Source organism: Cydia fagiglandana, chromosome 19 (genome assembly GCF_963556715.1).
Source record: "Cydia fagiglandana chromosome 19, ilCydFagi1.1, whole genome shotgun sequence".
NCBI classification, from domain to species: Eukaryota; Metazoa; Arthropoda; class Insecta; order Lepidoptera; family Tortricidae; genus Cydia; species Cydia fagiglandana.
The window spans coordinates 15416186-15440420 of NC_085950.1; the positions used below are offsets into that span (position 1 = coordinate 15416186).

A 24235-nucleotide genomic window follows, 5' to 3' on the forward strand; every position below is an offset into this window, starting at 1 on the left:
TGATTTATTCCTTCGTGTTAGTTCTCGACTAACCTCCAGGATGTATGTATGTCCTTCAAGTTAAAGGATTGCACAACGAATTTAATAACAAAATATCATATTGCGCAACGAATAAAATGTAATCTCACATCTAACACCATAGCACGAAACGAAGATCGTTATTAAAAAGCAATGTAGTCTTGTGCCCAACACTTCGGCAACTAGACCGACGTGTGGACGAGTTGGGCAAAATGTAATCGACTGACGATTAACGATTAAAATTAACCGACTTAATCGCGAGCAACGATTAAAAGTGACGATTAATTAATTTTAGTCGAAAAGCTCCGACTAATATTGTCACGATTAAATTAATCGTCGACTAATTACCGGCGATTAATTTTTTTAATCGATTAATTAGTTCGATTAATTTTCTCTCGATTAATTTTAGCAATAAATATGGTCTTTTTAACCGACTTAAAAAAAAAGGACGAGGTGCCTAATTCGTCTGAAACATGTATAAGTAACAGACGGTTTTTTATGTATGTTCACTTGGAGACTATTAATTTCGACCGTCTTCGAATTTTGTTTTTGTTTGAAAAGGGATGTTTTAGAGTTCGTCCCATTTTGTTATCAATAAAATACTGAAATCGCTATAGGCATACCTAAAGCAAAATTATCATTTTTTTAAACAAACACGTGCATTTGCTCTCGAAAGGTACTTACTATTGTGCGAATTATATAGACCGGCTGACGAAGATATAATAATGGCATTTTAAGCTCTGTAGGCAATTTTTTTTGTTAAAGGTTGTTCTTATCTCGGGTTATGTTGACAGTTCTTAAGGTCGTATAACAATGGCAAATTATGGATAAACGGATTGTTATCTATTTTGCAATTTCTAGTCCTGTGTAAACAATAAAACAAACCGACAAAGAGTACGTATGCTTAGTATTTTATGTCACTGTATTATATGCCACGTGTTATTAGTTTCTCAACTTACCCAGGTGTTTAACCCTTAAATGCATGATTTTGTCTCTTTGCCGGAAATTTATATATGTTTTCTGTTTCCTGGTTCTAGGAAAAATGGTAAAAAAAATATAGCATCGATTTTTACTGCGAAATCAGTGTTGGAAGTTGCATAGGCTAAATCATATTTTATGTAAATATATAATTACATACTAGTAAGAGATATAGGAAAAATCTTACTGCCATCAGAAAGGTATACTATTTGTGATATTCCTATGATAAATTTTTGAAATATAAAATTATTACAAGCCCCGAAAAATGGGCCCAAAACCACGTACTTACTAAAAATCATCAACTTCCGGGTTTTTCCAAGTTTTTCGACATTTCGTCTCAAAACAAATGTAATTTTTATAAATTAAAATACTGCGTAAATTTAAGTAAGAATCCGGAATATGGATTAGTTTTACTATTGAAATAATATACAGGAACAAATAGAATTTGTCTAATTATGCATAAAATATTATGTTTATGTTGTGTAGGCTGCATGCATCACTATTCACTATGCATTTAAGGGTTAAGAGCCAAATTACCAAATATATATGTACCATAAAAGATGTATTTTATTCACGTTTTACGCCGATTCAAATTACTAACTAATAATTACCCAAAAATGGGTGTAGGCTTAGCCATAAATGATAAGATTTCCGTATTTTTCACAGCACAAATTTGTGTTAGAAATAGTTTTCAAGCTTGGGTTGTGTTGGTAAAAGAGTCGTCGACATCGATAAAAATAATTACCTACCTACCTAAATTTTTTAATAAAACAAAAAGAAAAATAATCAAACTTTCTTTATTAAACATTCACCTAATATTAATAAGTTTCAATAACAATACTTAATACAAAATCAACGTAGATTAAACAATAACAAATGCATAAGATTGTGACATTTTCATTTGACATAGTGGTTACTTTTTTATGAGTTTCACTTCTTATTGAATTTGTTACATTTTTTATGCCGAAAATAAGAATCAACCTTGGTTTTTAAAAAACACAAATTATTTCAACATAATTACAGTAATTTTTTTTACCAGTTTCGTTTTTATTGATCTGTACGAAACTTAACTTATATACATAATTAAATCTCACTTAGTAATAGGTACAATAGGTTTAATCAAACATGATTTAATAACAATAATACAAAATCAACGTCGATATAATATAACAATAATACATGCATAACATTGTGACATTTTCAAGTTACAGTTAAACATATTAGTTACTTTTTTATGAGTTTCACTTCTTATTGAATTTGTTACATTCTCTTATACCGAAAGTAAAAATCAACCTTGGTTTTTAAAAAACAAGAACTATTTCAACATAATCACAGTTAAATTTTAAGGTACAATAGTTTTAATCAAACATGATTTAAAGTTAACTACTTTTCATTAATACAATAAAATCAACAACTATAAAACATTTAACAATAATAAAGATATACAGAATATAATTACATTTTTAAGTTCGTTTTCAACACAACTCTTTCTTCAAATAAGTGATCTGAGAGCCTATTCGATTTTGGGAGGTTGATCATGGTAGCATACGAGAACACTCGCTCTACTGATGCTGAAAAAGGCAGAGGTGTATTATACTTCTTAAAAATAGTTTTGATAATCTCGTAGCGATTCAAAACTGTCATACTCATATCACGCTCGCACTCGCACAAAAAACTCGCACATCATAGTTTCGGCTCTAGTTTTAGGAGTGTTCCTTTGTAGTACTTCTTGTACTTCGTTGTCTGAATCCGAATCAAAATCGAAAAATGGATTTTCTTGATTAATCGTTATCTCGTCACCTTCGTCATTTATATCATTTAATTTTGATATTTCTCTTGCTATTACATGCTTAAAGATCGATTTGACTTTCTCTTGATCTTGTGGTGTGATGCAAGGGAACCATTTGTTTTTGAATCTCGGGTAGGATAAGGCAGCAATGGTCGCTTGTTCGGAAACACCAGTGGAAAATTTAAAGAACTCTTCGAATCTCCTTTCTACGCTTTCTGCGTAGCAGCGAACAAGTTCACCGCAATATTTTAAAGTGGAGTTTTGCAATTTTTTTATTTTTTTTCGTAAAGACATCAAACAAGGCAGTAAAAGCCCGTAGTACATATTCTTCTCCCCCTGCAAAATGTCCAAAGCTTCAGCAATCGGCGCGGAGCATACAACATACTCCTTAATGTAATCAATCTCACGATCAGTAATAAAGTTTTCATAACCTAAAGCTCTGTGCAATGGTATGTTTTTGTCTTTAATGGAATAAATTTGCTTCATGGCGTCATATAAGCTATTCCACCGCGTAACGCCAGGCTTGCTAAGTGTATGGCCCAAAATATCCTGTATAATCTCAGCAGTTTTAGGACGTCCGGCGGCATTCCATAGCACGTTGCATTTATCAATTGTTTTATGATGTATTTCAGATAAAGGCGTGTGGTTATTTTTTTTCAAAAGTCGATTAGCATCCGTTACAGCACACAAGTTCAGGGTATGTGCGGCACATCTAAGATGTGAAGGCAGCACAATATTTTGATCTTCAGAGTGCTCTTCAACATCTGCTTCTGCGTTTTCTTCCTCTGAGTCAGAGTCCAAACTTTCTATTAAGTCCAGTGACAAACCAAATTCTTTAAATGCCTTTACAAAGTTGGAACCGTTATCGGTCACAGTTGCAATGATTTTGTCTGGGTTTAGAGCAAAGTCCGTGTGTAGCTCTTCTAATAGCATAGCAATACGCTCAAAGTTATGGACACCAGCAAATCTTCGACATGCTAGGGTTTTCGACTGCCTGTTTAGTTCAGAGTCGAGCCAGTGCACAGTCATCCCAAAAAAACTTCTTTTGCGGCATGACCAAATATCCACAACAGTGCAAACATGTTCAATGTCTTCCAATTGCAATTTCGTGTTCATTTTTTCCTGTGTATGAGATTCTGTAATTTTACGACTTAGTGTTCTTCGGCTCATTATATTTAATCCGTGCTTTTTTATTTCTAAATTATTCAACATTGTGGCAAAAAAAGGATCTTCCACCACATTTAACGGAATCATCGAATGGACAAAGAAATTTCTGACATCATTTTCGAACCCCGTCTGATTAATCGTTTTTGAGCTTGTTGGATGAGTTGAGTCGTTGCTTCCAGTAGCAGTATTATCTTGCAAGCGTTGTCTCTTCTGTTTACTTGCATAATACTCTCGGTACTCTGCAACAGCAACTTCTCCGTGTTTTCTTTTTAAATGACTTAAAAAGTTGGAGGTTGTCGATGCAACTCCCTTAATCTTCACGACTTTAGGTAAACACTTTACACATTTCACAGTTAATATAGTGCTTTTGTCACTTTGTGTCTCTGATTCTTTTTGAAAAAATTTGCCATCCAATATCGTCAACTTGGATGTGTTAGTGATAACAGAATCACTACGTTCATCAGATGAATTTAATGAACTATTCCTACTAGAATCCTCATCGTCACTGATGGCACTCATTTTCACAAAATTTAAATCCGTGTCGCAAAAGGTTTGGAGCGTAAGTGTAGCGTTCGATGTAAGTAGTAAATAATTACTGCATTGACAAGTTGAAACCTTATAGAAAACAACTGATAAGAGGTAAGTAATGTGTTTGCTCTTTCATACACATACGTCGTTCTCTTTCTAATTTTTATACCTGCGCTACAAGCCCTAAACCCTTACCTAGAGATGCCGCGCTAAGTTATCCGCATTATTATAGTAACCAATGTAACCATCTTATGTTATTGAAGCACATTTATAACACTGGAATGGTTTTTAACGTGTACGCAAGAAGTTTTGATTTTTAGTTACATACAAAAATGACCACCTGTCTACTTTCAATCGAGAGTTAATCGAGAAATTTAATCGATTAATATTAAGATTAATTCAATTTCAATCGTATGTTAGGTCGACTAAATTAATCGCGATTAAATTAATCGCCGATTAATTTTGACGATTAACTTTTTTAATCGATTGATTAGTCGATTAAAAAGTTAATCGATTAATGCCCATCTTTGGTGTGGACGCTACCACGCACAAATAAAGAATGAAGAGCGGAGCGGCCCCCCACGCCGGGGAGCGGTAACCGGAAGTGGGCGGAAGTTGCTATTTCTCAGTTTTAAGTCAAAATACTTACTCTTAAATGTGTGCGATGCTACCTGTACAATAGGGAAACTACATGGTTAATATACAATTATATCTGAAAAATGAAGTGACGAAATATAATTCCGTAATGCCGATGACAATGCACTAATATACAAACAGAGCTGATTGGATGATGCAATCGGAAAGTGGCAAAAGGAATTTCTCGACTGAAAAACGCAACCACATCGCAGAAACTTCTTCCAATTTCTTCGTAATTTTACATGTAAAATGTAAACAAACTTATTTACTTTGACCCGAATTTGTCTTGAAACATGTTATTTTTACAGATGTGCCAGAACTAGCAGTTTTGCAAGTGAAGATGCTCTCTCGCCCCTTGAGATTCGACATGCATAAACAGTATTTCATGCAGTGCTCAGCGAAGTGGTCAGATGAATCTGAACTCAATTGGAGCATAATAAAGGCTGTATTTCTTTATACGTAAGTATAGCACTAGTGAATTTTACTGCTTATATCGTTAACTCGGTCGCAGGTGGATGTTCTGGTGAGTGTATAGGACACAATTTTCTTCCTCAGAGTAAATCAATAAACTCAGTCTTGTTTTGCATATTCAACTCTGATAGGTATAAGTGGCAGAAAACATCGTTTAATTTAGTTTTGTTAAGATAACGAATGTTATAATGAATTTTTCCAGGAAAAACGTTTTGTATTCAATCACTCTTAGCATGCCACGATCTTACTCGTACATTAAAATGCCTTAGGTTAGGATGTATTTTAGTACTAACTTTTATCTTATTGTAGGCTTCCACTATTTCTGATGATGATCGCATACTGCCAAATCGTGCGGGTGCTGTGGCGCTCAGACAACATCCCGGGCCATTCGGAGTCCCACCAGCTATGCACTACGCCTACTGGACAGAACAATTGTAAGTCAATTTCTATTCTTGGCTTACACGTTCACTGTTCCCACATTACCAAACCAGTTTCATTATTCTTGTTTTTATATATGAGTATGACGGCCCAATTCCAACTTTAAGATACGTCAGTTAATAGATCTAGAAAAGATATGGATTAGATATGTCAGTGTCAAACAAGTGTCAAAATTGACGTTTCTTCAAACAAATACGTCACTTTTGACACTTGTTTGACACTGACATATCTAATCCATATCGTTTCAATATCTAGTATTTGATGTATCTCATTGTTCGAATACCAGCCTGAGTTTATGTCCCAGGGCTAGCAGCGAAGCGGCGCACAACGCCATCTATCCACGCGAACGCGTCAACCGAGGGGCAGCTGCGCTCGCGCCGCAAGGCCGCCAAGATGCTCGTGGCTGTCGTCGTCATGTTCGCCGTGTGCTACTTTCCCGTGCATCTGATTTCAGTCCTTAGGTAAGCTTGAATTAGATCAACGGGATTTACAAAATTCGAATTAGAAAAGATAGTTTTTATGATTCCGTTGTCAACAAGAGACCCTTTGGAGTTCGCTATGCCATTTGCCAGTATATCCATCTGCGCCTCAAATTGGTCAAGTAAAAGATAAAAACCTGTAAGTAACTTGATTAACTTGGTATGAACACGCATATCATTCTCGCTGAAGTTACAAGGAAAGCTGCCACACAAGAATACTTTATTATTTCTTGTGTAATTATACAGACATACTTACAAATACACAGAACACAAGCGTTATTTTAAGAGTATAACATTTGAAGATCATAATTAACTCACAGAATCTTCAATTCTTCATAGTGTTGACACTTCATTTTCCAATAAATTGATTAATCATGTATTTTTGTATTGGTATTGCAAAATCACTACTCATTTTGTAAATTAAATGCATTCTGTCCGAATTTGTAAGACCTTGCTTTAAAACTCACACTAACAAGCATAATTAAAATCCCGCTAATGAGTTAGTACTTAAGTCTTTTCAACACTAACGAGATGTTCACTCTTTTGTCTATTCATCTGAGTAAATTGCTTTCCAAGAGGCGTCTGACACTCATGTAGGTACGTAACAGCAAAACCACAGTTCAGGAAAAAGATTTTCCTATCTGGAAATTATAACATTTTTAATGTCCACGCCAAGGCTTGAAGTTTTAATTATATATAGCGAACCGCGCAAACGGTCGGCGCAAAAGCTTTGGTTGTTAGGTTGCAATGAAAATGATTACTTATAGTATTCAAATCTGAATATTATTGTGGCATTTGTCAGATCAATTGCATTATATGAATTAGGCTAGACCGGGCCGAGGCGTCCGTCATGCCATTTTCTATGACGGCTGATCGGTGATCGGTTTCATAGAAAACGAAGCGCCGGAAGCTCCGGCCCAGCCGGCCCTTAACCAAACAAGAACTAAATATTTTGTTTTCCAATTCAGAGCAGCGTTATCTAATACCCAATTTCCGCAAATTAATGCTTGATTCATTACCTAAATAAATGTAAATTATCCTTAATCTTAAAGCAATTAAGTTACACGAGTATTTTATTAAGTATCAACCCAAAATGATTTGTGTTTTCAGTCGTCGGTCCCTTGCCTTTGAACGTGTTTTTAACGTGAAAATTATGCTGAGATTTAGTAGATGGAATTAAAGTGATATATAATGAGTAATGACCTAATTTGTATGCTTGGTGTTACACGAGTAGTACAGTCAAATCATTTATTCCAGTACTATTTCGTACTTTTTACAGTGACAATGAATATGACCGCTTGACACCTTACACTTTTGTACAAAACGGGTCGGAAATTAAATTCTTCGACTGTACCTACCTACTTAGGATAAAATAATTACTGGCAACTTCGTGAAATTTTAAAGAACTATTTTTGTCTACAGAGTGGCTTTCAACGTGCAGCAGAGTGACGTCATCACGTGCATCGCGCTCATCTCGCACGTCATGTGCTACGCCAACTCGGCCGTCAACCCCCTCATATACAACTTCATGAGTGGTGAGTATTGCTGTATTATGTAACCGATATCGGTGCTGCTACTATTTTCAAATTGTTTAAATCTGCGTTTGCCTTAGAAATTAATCACTGTCCAACCTACTCCTTATCTTAACGCTTTTCCGCTTGAGTTGTGCAATGTGCAAAGTTGGGAAAACTAGGTTTTATACCTACGGATAAATCCGGATTCCTCACGATGTTTTCGCCTCACCGAAAAGCGTAACAAAGTAGATATCAAAAAGCTCCAATAAACTCGTACCCAGATTTCGAAGCCAGGACCTCAGGACGCTTCAATAAGATTAACTAAGATTAACATTTATATCACGTAAAATGAATTTAAAATACGTCCCGAATTTATAAAATCGTTTAAATTAAAAAGTTGAGTGTGAATAACTATTTATCGCGGTATCCAAAGACAATACGATGAGTACTGTATATTACAATACTGTATTGTATTTCAATACTAAGGAAGGTAATAATAATCTATATATTGCATAAGACGCGAGTTGGCACAGTGGCTGTTAACAGTCACTGGGTAGAAAGCGGCGCACACCTCTCGACACCCCTGAGCCGCTCACACCGGTGTTGCCCTTGAGCCATCCTAGATGTCGCTTTTTGTGGGGGCCCATCTTGTGAGGGCGAGTCACCGTCTGCCGGAAATAAAATTGCATACCGTTTTATTAGGCAGGCGTCCGGTTTTTTACCCCATAGCTCAGTACTAGTCCATCGCTTTCACCCAATAACCTAGTTCATTTTAGATTTCATCAACTCTCAATAGCCCTTACACCCTGGCGGGTGCTGCCTCTGCGTGCGTCCCATGACACGGGTAAGGGCAGCATCCGCTCGGTGTACCCCTTACATTTCATTAAAGTGTCAAAAGGGCCTCTACGTGTTGGCTTCGGCTCCGCGCACGCCTCCCAAAGGTCCGGAACACCATTGTTCCGTGATGGGAAAGACATCTATATATATAAATGCAAGTGTCCTGACTGACTGATTCATCAACGCACAGCCGAAACTACAAAAGCCAGAAAGTTGAAATTTGCACACCAGATTGCATTTCTAAAGTGTACAAGAGATAAGAAGCGATTTTGAGAAATTCAACCCCTAAGGGGGTTAAAAAGGGGATGAAAGTTTGTATGGGGTTAAAGTTTTCTTTCAAGTTAGGAATTTGAAACTTCGTAAAAAGATATATTATTAAAATACAAGAAAACTAATTTCAGCGATTTTGAAAATTCATCCTCTAAGGTGGTGAGCAAGTTTGTATGGATATCAAAAAAAATTTCGAGTGGTGGACTTTAATCTTTGTATTTGGAGATATTATTAAAAGATAAGAAAAGTAATTTCAGTGTTTTGTAAAATTCATCCCCTAACAGGGTTAAAAAGGGGTTGAAAAATTTAATCCATTACAAATGCTTTGAAACTTCTTAGAAAGGCATAATAGCCGATTACAAAAAAAAAGTGACTGCAACGTTTTTGGAAATTCAACCCCTAAGGGGGTTAAAAAGGGGATGAAAGTTCGTCTTCGGGTGCAAATTTTATTTTAAGCTAGGAACTTGAAACTTTGTAAAAAAGTATCAAATTCAAATACAAGAAAACGAATTTCAGCGTTTTAGAAAATTCATCCCCCAAGGTGGTGAAAAAGGGGTTGAAAGTTTGTATGGATATCAAAAATTCTTTTGAGCACGGGACTTGAATCTTTGTATTTGGGGATATTATTAGAAGACAATAAAAGTTATTTCAGCGTTTTGTAAAATTCATCCCCTAACAGGGTTAAAAAGGGGATGAAGGTTTGTATGGGGTTTAAGTTTTCTTTTGAGCTAGGAATTTGAAACTTCGTCAAAAGATATATTATCAAAATACAAGAAATCTAATTTCAGCGTTTTTGAAAATTCATCCCCTAGGGTGGTGAAAACGAGGTTGAAAGTTTGTATGGATATCAAACATTTTTTCGAGTGTGGGACTTGAATCTTTGTATTTAGGGATATTATTAGAAGACAGGAAAAGTAATTTCAGCGTTTTGTAAAATTCATCCCCTAACAGGGTTAAAAAGGGGTTGAAAGTTTGAATCCATTACAAATGGTTTTGAAACTTCTTAGAAAGGCATAATAGCCGATTACAAAAAAAAAAGTAATTGCGACATTTTTGGAATCTCAAACCCTAAGGGGCTTAAAAAGGGGATGAAAGTTCGTCTGCGGGTGCAAATTTTATTTCAAGCAAGGAACTTGAAACTTTGTAGAAACGTTTTAAATTAAAGTACAAGAAAACTAATTTCAGCGTTTTTGAAAATTCATCCCCTAAGGTGGTGAAAAAGGGGTTGAAAGTTTGTATGGATATCAAACATTTTTTCGAGCGCGGGACTTGAATCTTTGTATTTGGGAATACTATTAGAAGACAATGAAAGTAATTTCAGCGTTTTGTAAAATGCATCCCCTGACATGGTTAAAATGGGTTTCAAAGTTTGAATCCATTACAAATGCTTTGAAACTTCTTAGAAATGCATAATAGCCGATTTAAAAAAAAAGTGACTGCAACATTTTTGGAAAGTCAACCCCTAAGGGGGTTAAAAAGGGGATGAAATTCATCTTGAGGTGTAAATTTAATTTTAAGCTAGGAACATGAAGTTTTTGCAAAAAAAGGTATTAAATAAAAAACATGAAAACTAATTCAAGTATTTTTGAAAATCATCCCCCAAGGTGGTGAGAAAGGGGTTGAAAGTTTGTATGGAGATCAGATATTTTGTGAGTGCGAAACTTGAATCTTTGTATAAGGGCATAGGTACCTATTATGAGAATACAAAAAAAGTAATTTCTGCAACCAACATCAAAATCCCCTTGACTTAAAACTTCATACAACGTGCTAAAAAAGAAAAGTACTTAATTTCAACATTGCTTGGATATGAAAATTATAGGTACTAAAGATGTAAAATGTTGAAGATAAGATTCCACGCGGACGAAGTCGCGGGCAACAGCTAGTGTAACCATAAATGTACAGAGACATATATAATATTAATATCTAATATTGGATAAAGGTAATAACAGACTGCATAATCGCTTAACAACCATCTTTTCCAAACAACCTTTGGGTAGATAAGCTGGATCATGTATTCAACTGTATGGTAAAATATATTTTCACATTTTGATAATGATATTGTATGTATTTTATTATACAGGGTAATTTTTGGACCATTAGCCATATTGTGCGTGATTAAATAGGTAGGCCATACTGAACAACTTTTTCTATGGGACCAACTCCGAAATCACAAAACAATTTTTTGGCCGTTTCATACATTTTGGTCGAGTGGATGTCGACGTTTTCTATGGGAAGACCAATTTTTTTTTTGGGGTTTCGGGGTTGGTCCCATGGAAAAAGTTGTTCAGTATGACCTACCTAATCACCTCGCACTATATGGCTATAATTATCCAAAAATAACCCTGTATTTTCGAAACTACGAATTAACCACGGTATGAATGAAGCTCTCGAAAAATTATTCCCTTAAGTTTGTTGCTTAGAGATATCCGTATATCACCTGATACTCGTATTTACTCGTACAGATACATCATTTTGTGGGATTATTTATGTACCTATAATAATGCTTGCCATTTGAGCTGGCTCAGCCGTAATCTTATTTCATTTCTTTTCCTTTCATAAACCGATGAACCTTTTCAGATGTAGATGTGACCATTTGAAAGGTTAACTCTATCCGTGAATGTTTTCTGACCCGGAATGAAATTATAATTTATTAAAATGTTGGCTTGGACTAGAAAGAAGTCTATTTACCTTTAAATAAATATAGAAGCAAGATTTAACCAATAAACTTTCTTTTATTATAACAAAGAAAACTGTTTTTATTTATATATAAAATTATACATTTTCATTACTCTTAAGCGTTAAGTATTAAAACCCTTAAAGTAAGCATTTTACAAGGTTTATTAAATGAAGAATTACTATGTTATTATGTTCATATTTAACGGTCCCCTTTGTTCATAATCTAGTCCTAAGATTTGACTATTTAAAGTAGGTATTTCTTGTAAAAATAAATCCCACCAAAAACATTTTCATGTAAAATCTTGCCAAGACGAGTAATTAATACATAATGTTTCGCACTGTCAGAAAGATCTTACGTAGAGCCAAGCTTCTAACTCTACAAGCCCTAGCTTCACAAAATCTACACCTTAGAAAAAATATATGTGGCCTGGCCGTTTCGCTGCCGTGACATGGGTGTAAGGTAATAAATTTATTCTATGTTTATTTTATACTACTTATACTACTTACAGTAGTTCTTGTTATTACGAGTACAACTCATATGTATTTTGACTACGGTGTAGAGTTTGTGAAGTTTTTGACCGCTTCTTTGATTAGGAGTGTCACAGAGCTGTCAATATCTAATAATATCAGGCACTCAATCCATTCAGCAGTATGATTCGTTTATACGCGACCATTTTATTCTAACCTCTGAACTCATAGCTATCATTCAAAATAAGAGGTCCAACATAAAACTTCAGATTACCCCCCTTCGATCCGTCTTAATTATTGGAAGTGACTTGAGAGCCCAGTGCGAACATAAAAGAAGGTCGTTATAAATGTGCGTGCGAAAAGTTGAATCCCATCTGAATCTTTTCGTGCGTAGATAATTGGGCATTAGAGGTAATTTTCTAAATTAGATATCATAATTAACAATTTATGGTAACAATCAGTGGCGGATTTCCCATAAGGCACAGTAGGCCCGGGCCTAGGGCGGCAAGATATTAGGGGCGGCAAATTGTGACAAAAAATTCGCTGATGATAACAAAAAATAACTCGAAATTAGACCAGGCAACATATTCCCAAAAAAGTACCTATAGAGGGAAATGCTTGCAACACAATTTTTGACTTTGTACCTATTTTTATTTGAACTATCTAGGAGGTGAACATATCAAAAGTCCCCGGCCGTAGCCCTTGAGCCAGGGGAAGAGAGAGGTCTCCGAAACTGCCGGACCAATTAAGTTGAAATTTGGCACACATATGTAAGTTTGTGACCCAAAGATGGACGTGTAACGTAAATAATAATACATTGTGCAACATGGGGCGTAAGTTGAATATTGCAAACGAGAGTAAGTTAAATCGCGACGGCTTGTCGGAGCGATTTATAGGCTCGAGTTTGCAATATTATTACGCCCCGAGATACACACAATGTTTTTCCTCACACTTGCGATACAAAAAATAAGTTTAAAGACAAAAAACTGTTAATTATGGCACTAGAAACTTCATAACTCCCTAGGGAAAACAATTTTCTATAACTCCTGCTACGCCTACGTGCAATTCCACATTTACTGAGCGAGTGTGATGAAAATGAATTTTAAATATGGCCTCCATATTTTGGGGGGTAAATGAGAAAATTTAAAAATAAAGTTTTTCAAACTATATCGTGTTACATATCAAATCAAAGAGCTCATTGTAAGAATCTCAGATTTTTTTTATAATTTTAGGATAGATATATATAAATAGTTTAGCAGTTATTCAAGAAAATAATTTTTAATGTTTTTGTAGGTACATGAAAGTCAATGTTATTGGTAAAACTGTCACTTAAAATGAATAAGTATTTGCTTATTTTTTTCATAAAACCTATGTTCCTATGATCATGTCACGGACGTATAGTTTCTAAGATATAATAAGCGAAAAACCGAAAAATGTGACCTTCAAACCAAACCCCCCAACTTTTGATATGTTCATCTACTAACGAGTCCAAAAAAGTTACTAAGTAAAAAATGTGTCCCAAGCATTTCCCTTTATAATATATCTTTCCGTTGCCTGATCTAAATGTAGTCAATATGATGAGTGCTGATGCTGAGAAAGGGGCGGCTACAAGGCTTGGGGCCTAGGGCGGCAAAGACTGCAAATCCGCCACTGGTAACAATTTTTAGCTATCTTATATTTAAATTTGATATTAATGTTAAACTTGTTAAATAACAGCAACAGCATTCCATCATTACTTTAGGTATTTAGTATTTCGCTTTGTTCTGAAATTTAATCCCATTTGAATCTTTTCGTGCCTAGATAATTGGATATTAGCGGTAACATTCCAAAATAGATATTATGAAAATTAACAATTTATGGTAACAATTTTAGTAAACTTATATTTAAATTTGATATTGAGGTTAAACCTGTTAAATAACAGCATCCAATTAATTTACATATTTCGTATTTTGCTTAGTTCCGAAAAAGTTTGTTTTTACAATATAAAGAATCTTGAATCAATTTGTAGTTCTAGTTAACGTCAAACCCGGCACTTGTCAGCTTTGCATGTGAGCTGTTCTAAAAATATAAAAAATCTACAAAAACTTAACACGGTTCAATTAAAAGTAACTTAAAACCTTTTCATTTAGCTGAAACCTTAGATATTTAGTTTTAATTACTGTTTTGGAACTCTACACTGTACCTATATATTAAGTTATGTGACCAATACTTGAAATTACACACTCATACCACCTCGCGGGTCGCTCTAGTCATTCTACGAAATTGTTTACCACACATGGTCCTGTTTGTAGAACGAGTACCTACTCAGTGGAGCGCAGTTTGAACGCGAGGGCGCCCTTGATGTATATTATTTACTGAATACTTTTATATACGTATTTGTCTTTGTATTTGTATATTTCGTTTATAGAATTATATTTGCTTATTCACACTGTATTTACAAAAGTCACAACTCAGATTTATAAGCGATAGTAAAGTATTATTTAAAATTAAATTTATTGGTTCATATATTATTTTGAAATTATACGAACTAACTTCCCACATAATTTTAATATTTTGAAACGTAAAATATTTAAGAATATGTTTTACGTTTATTTTGATAAAAATACAATACGTGACTATCGTACCCAAAGACAATAAATATCCAAACAACTCAACTGAAAATGTAGGCGACGAGTACGTGTATGAGCCTCATATTTTAGTTTTTCGCTATAGTTCGCTATTATTTATTACTCTTAATCTTAAGGACATTTTATACCTACTTACTTAGTATTTTCTGTGAAAATAATGAAAGTTTAAGTATTTTTATTTAATTTAAGTATTTTTCTGTATCGATGTGTACTTCTTTGCTTTGCTATTTGGGTATAGGTTGTATAGTACACAGAATGGAAACTATTTTCTCTATTTCTGAAAGTTAAGGACACTGATGGTATATGGTGGCATGGTGGTCGACGTCTGTGTGTATACCTACCACAAAACCTTAATAATACCTTCGAAAATGGGTAAGGAAGACACCTTACCAATTTTCTATCTAATTACAGGTATCTAGGGGGTATAATAATAAGAGTCCACAAGTTTCAGGAACAGAAAAATTGTTCAAATCTGTGTATGTGTCATTCATACAATGCATCATTAAACCATTCTGCTTGCAGGATTCCCTGGCTTTTCAGGTCAGTAACTTGCCTGTCACCCGTAGATTAGCTGTCACCCAATTCACTTTGAAATTATATCTAATCTAAAATCTCACTGTCACATTTATTTCACTAAGCTACCTAACATTTTTATGAACATTTTTATATTAACACTTGACTATCTTATTTACTTAATGAGACCTACTTTATTAAATTTTTGTACACGAGGCTAAGTTTAATCAAACTTTCTGGCGATCTTGGAGCATTGTAGTTGTCGACCGGCCTGGCCTAGTGGCTACTCGTAGTGAAGCCGATGGTCCTGGGTTCGAATTCCGGTAAGAGCATTTAATTGAATGATGAGCACAGATATTTGTTCCCGAGTCTTGGGTGTTTTCTATACATTTATAAATTATACCGGGTGTGGCCTGTAATACGAGCAAAAAATTAAACTGTAGGCTGTACTCCTCATAATCACCAACATTTATTCAGCAACTTTTAAAAATAACTTGTGGTTTGATTTTTAATACACTTTGGTTGTACACTAGTATTGCGAATTTCATTATGTTTAAGGCGTGACATGCAACGTCAATCACAATGATATGGCGTGGTGATTGCGTCCATTGAAGATAATATTTATTTTGTATGAAAAATAGGGAGTCTAATTACTTCATATTTTTTTAAAGTTGTTGAACAAAAGTGTCACCGTTTGAAGAGTACAATCTATGTTTTAATTATTTGCTCATGTTACAGGCCACACCCGGTATACCGTTATTAAATACAATAGTAAGTGCTACTTACTACTACTACTAGTTGTGACTAACATATAAAGATAAAACAATGACAAGTCTAATATTCCACTATATTAGCCCTCAATGGCCCTGCACGTTTCGTAATTTCACATTCCCGGTTTGAGTGAGCATGTACTCCCTAGAGCAAGTTTGTTTGCCCTCTATATAAACAACCCTTGTTTCTATTTTATTGCGCTTTAAATGCACGAAGATTCTCTTTTGCCTCTGTTGTACACTTTTTATGAAAGACATTTGTTTTTCTATATATATTTCTATATATTTATTTTTTATATTATTGCAAGATCATGATATGAATATATAAATAAACTATTAAACCTATATAAATGTTCTTAATATATAAATATATACCAAAAATATGTATAAGATTATATCTAAGAAGAGTAATTTATCTATAATACCTATTGGAGTTGAGTTAAAAAGAAGCTTTCCTGGAATCAAATTAATTTTTAAATTAAATTTTCATCTAAAATGAAATAATAATATTTGATTTAAATGGTAATATTTTATTACAATGTGCAAAATCTGGTTGCGTGCCAAATAAAATTCAAGATTAAGGGCGGTATTCAAAAACTGCGCAAAGATTTTTAGAATGGAAGTGGCTAATCTGTAAAGAGCTTAGTGAGAAATGGTCGAAGCGTTTCGGTTCCTTTTATCCTAATTTTTATTGTTACAAATTGGGACTGTAAAGCTTGTGTCCCAAGTAGCAATGTACAAATTGCAGAAATTGCAGAAACGTTCTCGGAAATTTCAGAGAAATTACATGACAGAAACTTAGAAAGTTCTCTGTGAGAATGTTCCCATGAGAACAGGCGAAATATTTAAAATGGCATGTGTCTACGTCGGTCTTGACACAATTAGATTGTTTATTAAATTTAAGTTCCAGAGAATATTCTTCATATAACTTTCGCAACTTAAGAAACTTCTCCTCGGTGCATTGCTGGACTCCCAAGGGAAAACTGCGATTAAAAATAGATTTTAGTAGAACGGTTTTGTTAATCACTGTATGTATGTACATTATAGACTCTTCACCGTACAAAACACAAATGTATGGCACATTAAATACAAATACAAGATAATTATAGCATTACAATATATATACACGGTGTAACATGAGTAAACCGAATAATTTTAACAGCGTATTCTTGATCATATTTAGAGACAAAAATGTCCTATAAACTTTTTTGAAATTCGCCTAGTTTCAGAGATATTATTAATTTAAAAAAATACAAGTTTTTATTGTTACATAGTGTAAAAGGCCTTTTTGATGGTGATGTTGCTGCTATGGGACGTATTCTAAATATCCTTATTGATAGATGTCAAAAAGTGACACGTAACACTTTGCAAAAAGTAGGTTTTACGAAAAAAAAATGTAAAAATCAATTTTAAGTGACAAGTTCACCAGTAACATTTATTTTTATGTACAAATACATTAAAAAAATTGAAAAAAACAAAACAAAAAAAATTTTTTTTTGGCGAAATTGACCTAAACTCATATTATATTTTTTACTTCTTTTGACCGCAGAAATGAGTAGTTAAAATTATTCGGTTTACTCATGTTACACCGTGTATTAGGAATATTACATTAGGTTGGAACTTATTGCATTATTATTTTTTCATATTTTTTAGGTGAAAGTGTTACATAGGTACAATATTTAGGTACAAAAGAATGTCAAAGGTTTAGGAACATTTTTCATCTTATTATAAAGGAGTGCAAATAAATATTCATTTAACGTTGAATGTGCATAGGTAACGGGAGTACCTACAGCCAAGACAGGTCGGTAGGTATTTAGGTATTTTAGTTACACCACAGAATAAATAATATAGTTCTAGGTACAGAAGACTCACTCTCTAACAAAACGCGTATGTCACGATTAGCACAGATATGGCAACAGCGCCACGCGCGGCTTATGGCAAACCCCAAAATTGGGGTCGAACGGATGTACTTTTAGCTACCTGTAAGCGACGAAATCGCGGAGTGAGCCACGAATGCTTACACATAAAAATATCGACATTTCATTTAACCAAAGTGCCAATTGGAAAGAAACATCGACTTGTTCGTCCACACCATAAATGAACATGAATTATATTTAACAAATCTAGGTAGTTTTAAATTCCAAACAAATCATTTTCTTAAAATACCCCTATGAACTATTTGTTGGCGACGGTTCCTGGACGTTTTCAGAAATAAATATTGAAAACCTGATTCTTTCACATCTGGACGTTCTTGGGCTCATTCTACTCAGAATCGACAGCATTATCCATCCCACCATTAAAAAAAGATGTCCCAAAATGTCCATTCCATTACGTCACGTTTTAGTATGAAAAAATTTTTCACTTGTATGTGCGTGACGTAGTGGAATGTACAATTTTCATACAAATTTTTGGGACATTTTATTTTATCATCAGAATTGAATATGCTAATGATTCTGAGTTGAAAGAACCCAAAAACACTGGAATCTGTGAGAATCGGGTTTTCGATATTTATTTCTGAAAACGCCCTCCTACCTACGTTAAGTCGACGTCGTGCATAGCTATTGCTTGGCAGTAGGCAGAAGATTACTGGCTCTAAGGAGTACAAACCAAATGGCTCTCGGCTGGAGTAGGTACCTATCCGAATCGTTATTGAGAAGTTAGAACAAACTTCTTAAGTACGCAGTGATGTCTTTCACCAAATCTTTCGAAAGAGCAAATTAAAAAGTGAATTTCTCATACCGTCTCGGACTTTAATTGTTGAGCCATTCAGGGTGTTCTTTACATTGGTCATTTTATACCATTAGTATTGACAACCAAATCAGCATGAACCTTAGATAAAGTAACAATTAAATTCTATGACCGTACCTAGTTACTAGAACGCACGATTTCATCATAGTTTCTTAGCACGTAACTACTTAGGTTAGCAGTCGCATTGGGTAATGGAATTTATCAATTATTTATGACATTTCTTTACTTTATGGTTGACTTATTACATTGATATGAACGAATGTAGGTGTTATGTGGCAACAGAAAAATCTAATAAGAGTAATTCTTTTTTATTTGGACCTTTTGAGGTCGTGCACATAAATTTCACAAAACAGGGCTTAGTATTGTGTATGTATGTGTCTCGACGTTTTAAGTCTATCGTTATATTCCCAACACATAAATTACCTAAAGTATTACCGACACAGTATTACATTTTCTCTACTGCATTAAAACAGAAACATAATGATTGTTTTTATCTCTTATCATTATGAACGTAACATGCGCCACATTATATTAAGTGTGACGTATGACACAGAAATAAATGAAATACTGTACTACCTCCTGAGGAGCAGCGGGTTCCAGTCAGGTTACATTTAACCAAGTTGACAAAGAGTAAAAAAAATATTGGGGCCTATGGACGAGTACTTAGTATTTAATTTCCTACCCATTTTCTACTTTGTCCTTTGTGACAAGGTACGAAATGGGCCGGAAATTATTATTTTTGACTGTATTTCGTCTAGGATGCCAGTTCTCAGAAGATAATAACATGTAGGTATAAAAAAACTCGGATCAATAGAAACCAGCAATTTAATACAAAATAATAAGTTAGATACTGGCCCCTGTTTCACCAACGTGACAGGTGCGACGAATTGTAAAATCACTGTTGCTGACGTCACAGGCATCCATGAACTACGGTTACCGCTTACCATCGGGCGGGCCGTATTCCTGTTTGCCACCATCATTGTATTATTAAAAAAAAACTTTATGATATAGGAAAAAAACAGATATTTCTCTTGCTAAGTTTATGACAATTGTCACAAGAAACACTACAATTGTCACGAAATTCCGACATATAACTCATTACCTGTCAAGAATTACCTACAATTCTTCTAAATCTTTGACAATTGTCAGAAACTTCGCAGGAGAAATATCTGTTTTTTCCGATATAATAAAGCTTTTTTAAATAATACAATGATGGTGGCAAACAGGAATACGGCCCGCCCGATGGTAAGTGGTAATCGTAGCCCATGGATGCCTGTGACGTCAGCAATAGTGATTTTACAATTCGTGGCACCTGTCACCGATGTGAAATTGGGGCCTGGTATTGACATAAATCTCCCTTGTTACAGGCAAATTCCGTCGCGAATTCCACCGGTCGTACTTCAAATGCTTCTGCTGCTGCCACGCCCCGCTCTCTCCCGATCGCAACGGCGCGTCGTTCGCTCCCATCGGCAGCTCCCGCGCCGGCACCACGCGCACCGTCGTGCGGCGCAACGACTCCTGCGCCTCCTACCGCCTCACACACCTCTCCCCTTCCAACCACAACAGCATCAACAGGGACTTCCCCAGAAACACCAACACCTCCTTCATAGAACAGATCAACGGCAACAGGAGACCGAAACTAAGGGAGGACTCCATCAGCGAATCGGCCACCAGGTTTACGTTAACTACCGACGCTTGCAGAGATTGACGATTGGGCAAAAACCTATTCTGCAAGGACCGAGAGGGGATAGAGACGTATATTGCCAGGAGTACGAACAGCATCGATTGTAAACCATACTACGATTGCTTTAAAGATAAGAAATGTTACATTAGCGAGGAGAGGCATAGCGATACATACGCAGATTACCGCGAGTGTGATAACGAGTGGAAGGAACTGTTTACTGTTAAAGATGAAACCAAAAACGGGTTTACCTTTAAATTTAACCGTAGTCTTAATAGCTGTCAGATTAAGAATAAGAGGAAAATCAACACGGTCTATTAAAGTAAGTTTTCTAGTTAAGCTAATAAATCCTAGTATCAAGATCCCTTTAGCTTTTCTGAACATATCTCAATTATTACAACGTAATGATTCTTCGGTTTTTTACAATTTTATTTTTTGTAACACGCTAAGGCCGCAGACAGACGGTTCCGGCGGAAGAAAAAGGAATTAATGTGTTCTTAAATAACTTGGACTATATCGTAACATAACATTTAATTGCTATAAAATGTAGGTGTTGATCCTGATGCTAAGATTTTAAGGTGTACTATTTCATAAATTATGTGTGAGTGAGATAATTATAAGCATCATGGATGTATTAAATTAAGTACAATTTATTATTTATTACTGTGTTGGAACAAAAATATAAAAAACTTTGTCAACAAAGTTTGTCAATTTTAAAATAACACATAATTTTCTAATGTTTAATTTAAATCTGTTCAGAATTCTACAGGGCGTCCCACGGCGATGCCACATGGAGGGAAAGTACCTTAAATATCATAGATAGCATATTTTGCTGAAAGAAGACTTCATTTTATTTTTAAAACTTAGTAAAGTTGCATTCATACTTTTTTAATTTTTTTTTGAAAAAAAATGTATGGAAAAAAATTATTGCGTCATTGGAGGAAAAGTACCTTAATTATTGTAAATGAACATCTTACTGAAAGAAGACATTATTTCGATTTAAAAAAACAAGTTGAATTGCATTTTAAATAATTTCATGGTTAAACCGGGAATCGAACCCGCTACACGAGAAAAAAAAATACCTTGTACCAAAAAAATAATTCTCACATTGAAGCCTTTCGATCGGTATGACAAAGCTACAAGGTATTTTTTTTTCTCGTGTAGCGGGTTCGATTCCCGGTTTAACCATGAAGTTATTTAAAATGCAATTCAACTTGTTTTTTTAAATCGAAATAATGTCTTCTTTCAGTAAGATGTTCATTTACAATAATTAAGGTACTTTTCCTCCAATGACGCGATAATTTTTTTCCATACATTTTTTTTTCAATAAAATTAAAAAAGTATGAATGCAATTTAACTAAGTTTTAAAAATAAAATGAAGCCTTCTTTCAGCAAAATATGCTATCTATGATATTTAAGGTACTTTCCCTCCATGTGGCATCGCCGTGGGACGCCCTGTATACATTAAACAATCCAAGGTACTTATTCTATAAATTATCACATTCATTGTCACCTTTGTCACGATTACAATAAAAGATGTACCGCAATGTCAAATGGCAGCACTTAGGCAATTTATATTTAGGTACAATGAATCCACTCGTGCCAGAGGCAATGTCAAACGAAACTTTCAACTTCACTTAACATCATTTTATACATATTGTAGCTAAGTCACGGATCATTGGCATAATATAATTAGCTTATTATTGAAACATATAACAGAACTACATCCCGTTTTTCATTTCTAACGAAAATTGACATGATCAAAACGATCCTTAATAAAACTAACTATTAAAATAGAATTTATTTGCGTTAAATATACCGGGTGTGGCCTATAACATGAGCAAATAATTAAAACATAGATTGTACTCCTCAAACCATGTCATTTTTGTTCAACAACTTTTAAAAATTATGAAGTATAGAGTCCCTATTTTTCAAAATAAATATTATTTTGAATGAACGCCATAGCCACGCCATATCACTGTGATTGACGTTGCATGTCAGGCCTTAAACATAACAAAATTCGCTATACATTGCGTCTTAGAATAAACTTTAAAGTGTATTAAAAATCAAACCACAAATTATTTTTAAAAGTTGCTGAACAAATGTTGGTCTGTATGAGGCGTACAGCCTACAGTTAAATTTTTGCTCGTACTACAGGCCACACCCGGTATGTCAAAACAATCCTTATAAAAGTAATAGGGGTTGACAACGCCTGACATTGGCACTTCGTTGTAAATCTCTCAGGACAAATTGAATACTTCCTCACTCAGATTTAGATAAGTACCTACCCGAAGGGACAAGAAAATAACACGGATAGTTCATCAACTTTATCGTTGCCACTTTATTCCAATATTTCTTGAGAAGGGGTAAGTAAAGTTTTGTATTATATAATTCTTAAAAAATAAGGATTAAACGACAAAAACGATATTGTCAAAATAATTTCATGAAAATGTAGCTTACAACAGTATAAATAAATAAAAATACAAGTTTTTACTAAAGACCATTCGTTTTTGGTTTCCGTACCCGTCAAGGCTCAAGAACCGTTATGTAGATGTGTTTTTGTAATACCACAACTAATAGGTAATTAAAATAAAATACACTAAAAGATTAAGGGCAGATAAATATAAGAAACATAACAAATATCAAAAGTGAGTCGGACTTATGAAAAATATTGTCTGGTGGTACGGAACATTCTTAGACTTCCCATATTAAATTAGTACGTAGGCACTTATTGTATTTTAATTTATGAAGCCCTAGCACTGAGTTACGTAAAAGCAGTTGTATTTATTTTATAGCAACAGTATCCCGCGTTAAAATGAAGTTATTTGCAAATTGCATAGGTACTGTACAGATATACGCGAACAGAAAGCTCATTTGAATGTATTCGTTTATTTTAAAAATTAATAAATTGGCTCCATAAAAGAAAAAAAATATGAATAGGTAAGTACTCCTTTCTGCAAACCAAATAAAAGTGTTGCCTATATATTTTTTTTTTATTATGAATGGGCTTACTCAAGGCCACAGACTAGCCGAGGCGTAGACGTGGCCTACGATGGAGCGAGCTCGCCCAGAAGGTGCCTGTTCACTCTTGATTTGAAGGTTGCCGGGTTATAAGAACACGGAAATATAGACGCCGGCAAGGAATTCCATTCCTTGGCAGTGCGCATAAGGAAAGTAGAAGCAAAGCGCTTCGTGCGAATTGGTGGAATATATGTCACTCAAGCCCCAAAAACCGTGCCAAAAATAAATCGAGCGACACTTTATTCATACTAAAATTGTTTTACGTTAGTTTCATTCATATCTTGTCACATTTTAACATCCCGAAAGAAACAATTAAGTGAAGCATCTGTTTATTTGGTCTGTACGTATGTTGAAAGCTGTTTACATAACTCCATTGGACTCCGGTAAACTACTTCCGAAGCTATTCCAGGACTGTTCATTAGCCTCGAATATTTTATCTCGATTATTTTATATTCTGAGAGGTTTTTTATGAAGTAATAGCCAAATTTAGATAATTACGTAATGCTTTTCTTTGGCCTATATCTGTACACGGAGCGTTCTCAGGCTTATTTAGGGAACTGTGTTCGTTGCTACATTTTCCTTGCAGAGCAGAATTAAACATTACCC

General features: G+C 34.6%; 1 protein-coding gene across 1 annotated transcript in view; it reads left to right on the forward strand.

The window, feature by feature from the left end:
- Positions 1–21368, forward strand: part of LOC134674071 (orexin/Hypocretin receptor type 1-like) — a 161552-nt gene extending 140184 nt beyond the window's left edge. Inside the window, exons 5-9 of the mRNA XM_063532123.1 lie at positions 5425–5575; positions 5897–6021; positions 6330–6486; positions 7927–8039; positions 20295–21368. Of these exons, the coding sequence (XP_063388193.1) occupies positions 5425–5575; positions 5897–6021; positions 6330–6486; positions 7927–8039; positions 20295–20635 (887 nt within the window). The 3' untranslated portion in view covers positions 20636–21368. The remainder of the gene's footprint in view (positions 1–5424; positions 5576–5896; positions 6022–6329; positions 6487–7926; positions 8040–20294) is intronic.
- The last annotated feature ends 2867 nt before the right edge of the window (positions 21369–24235 follow it).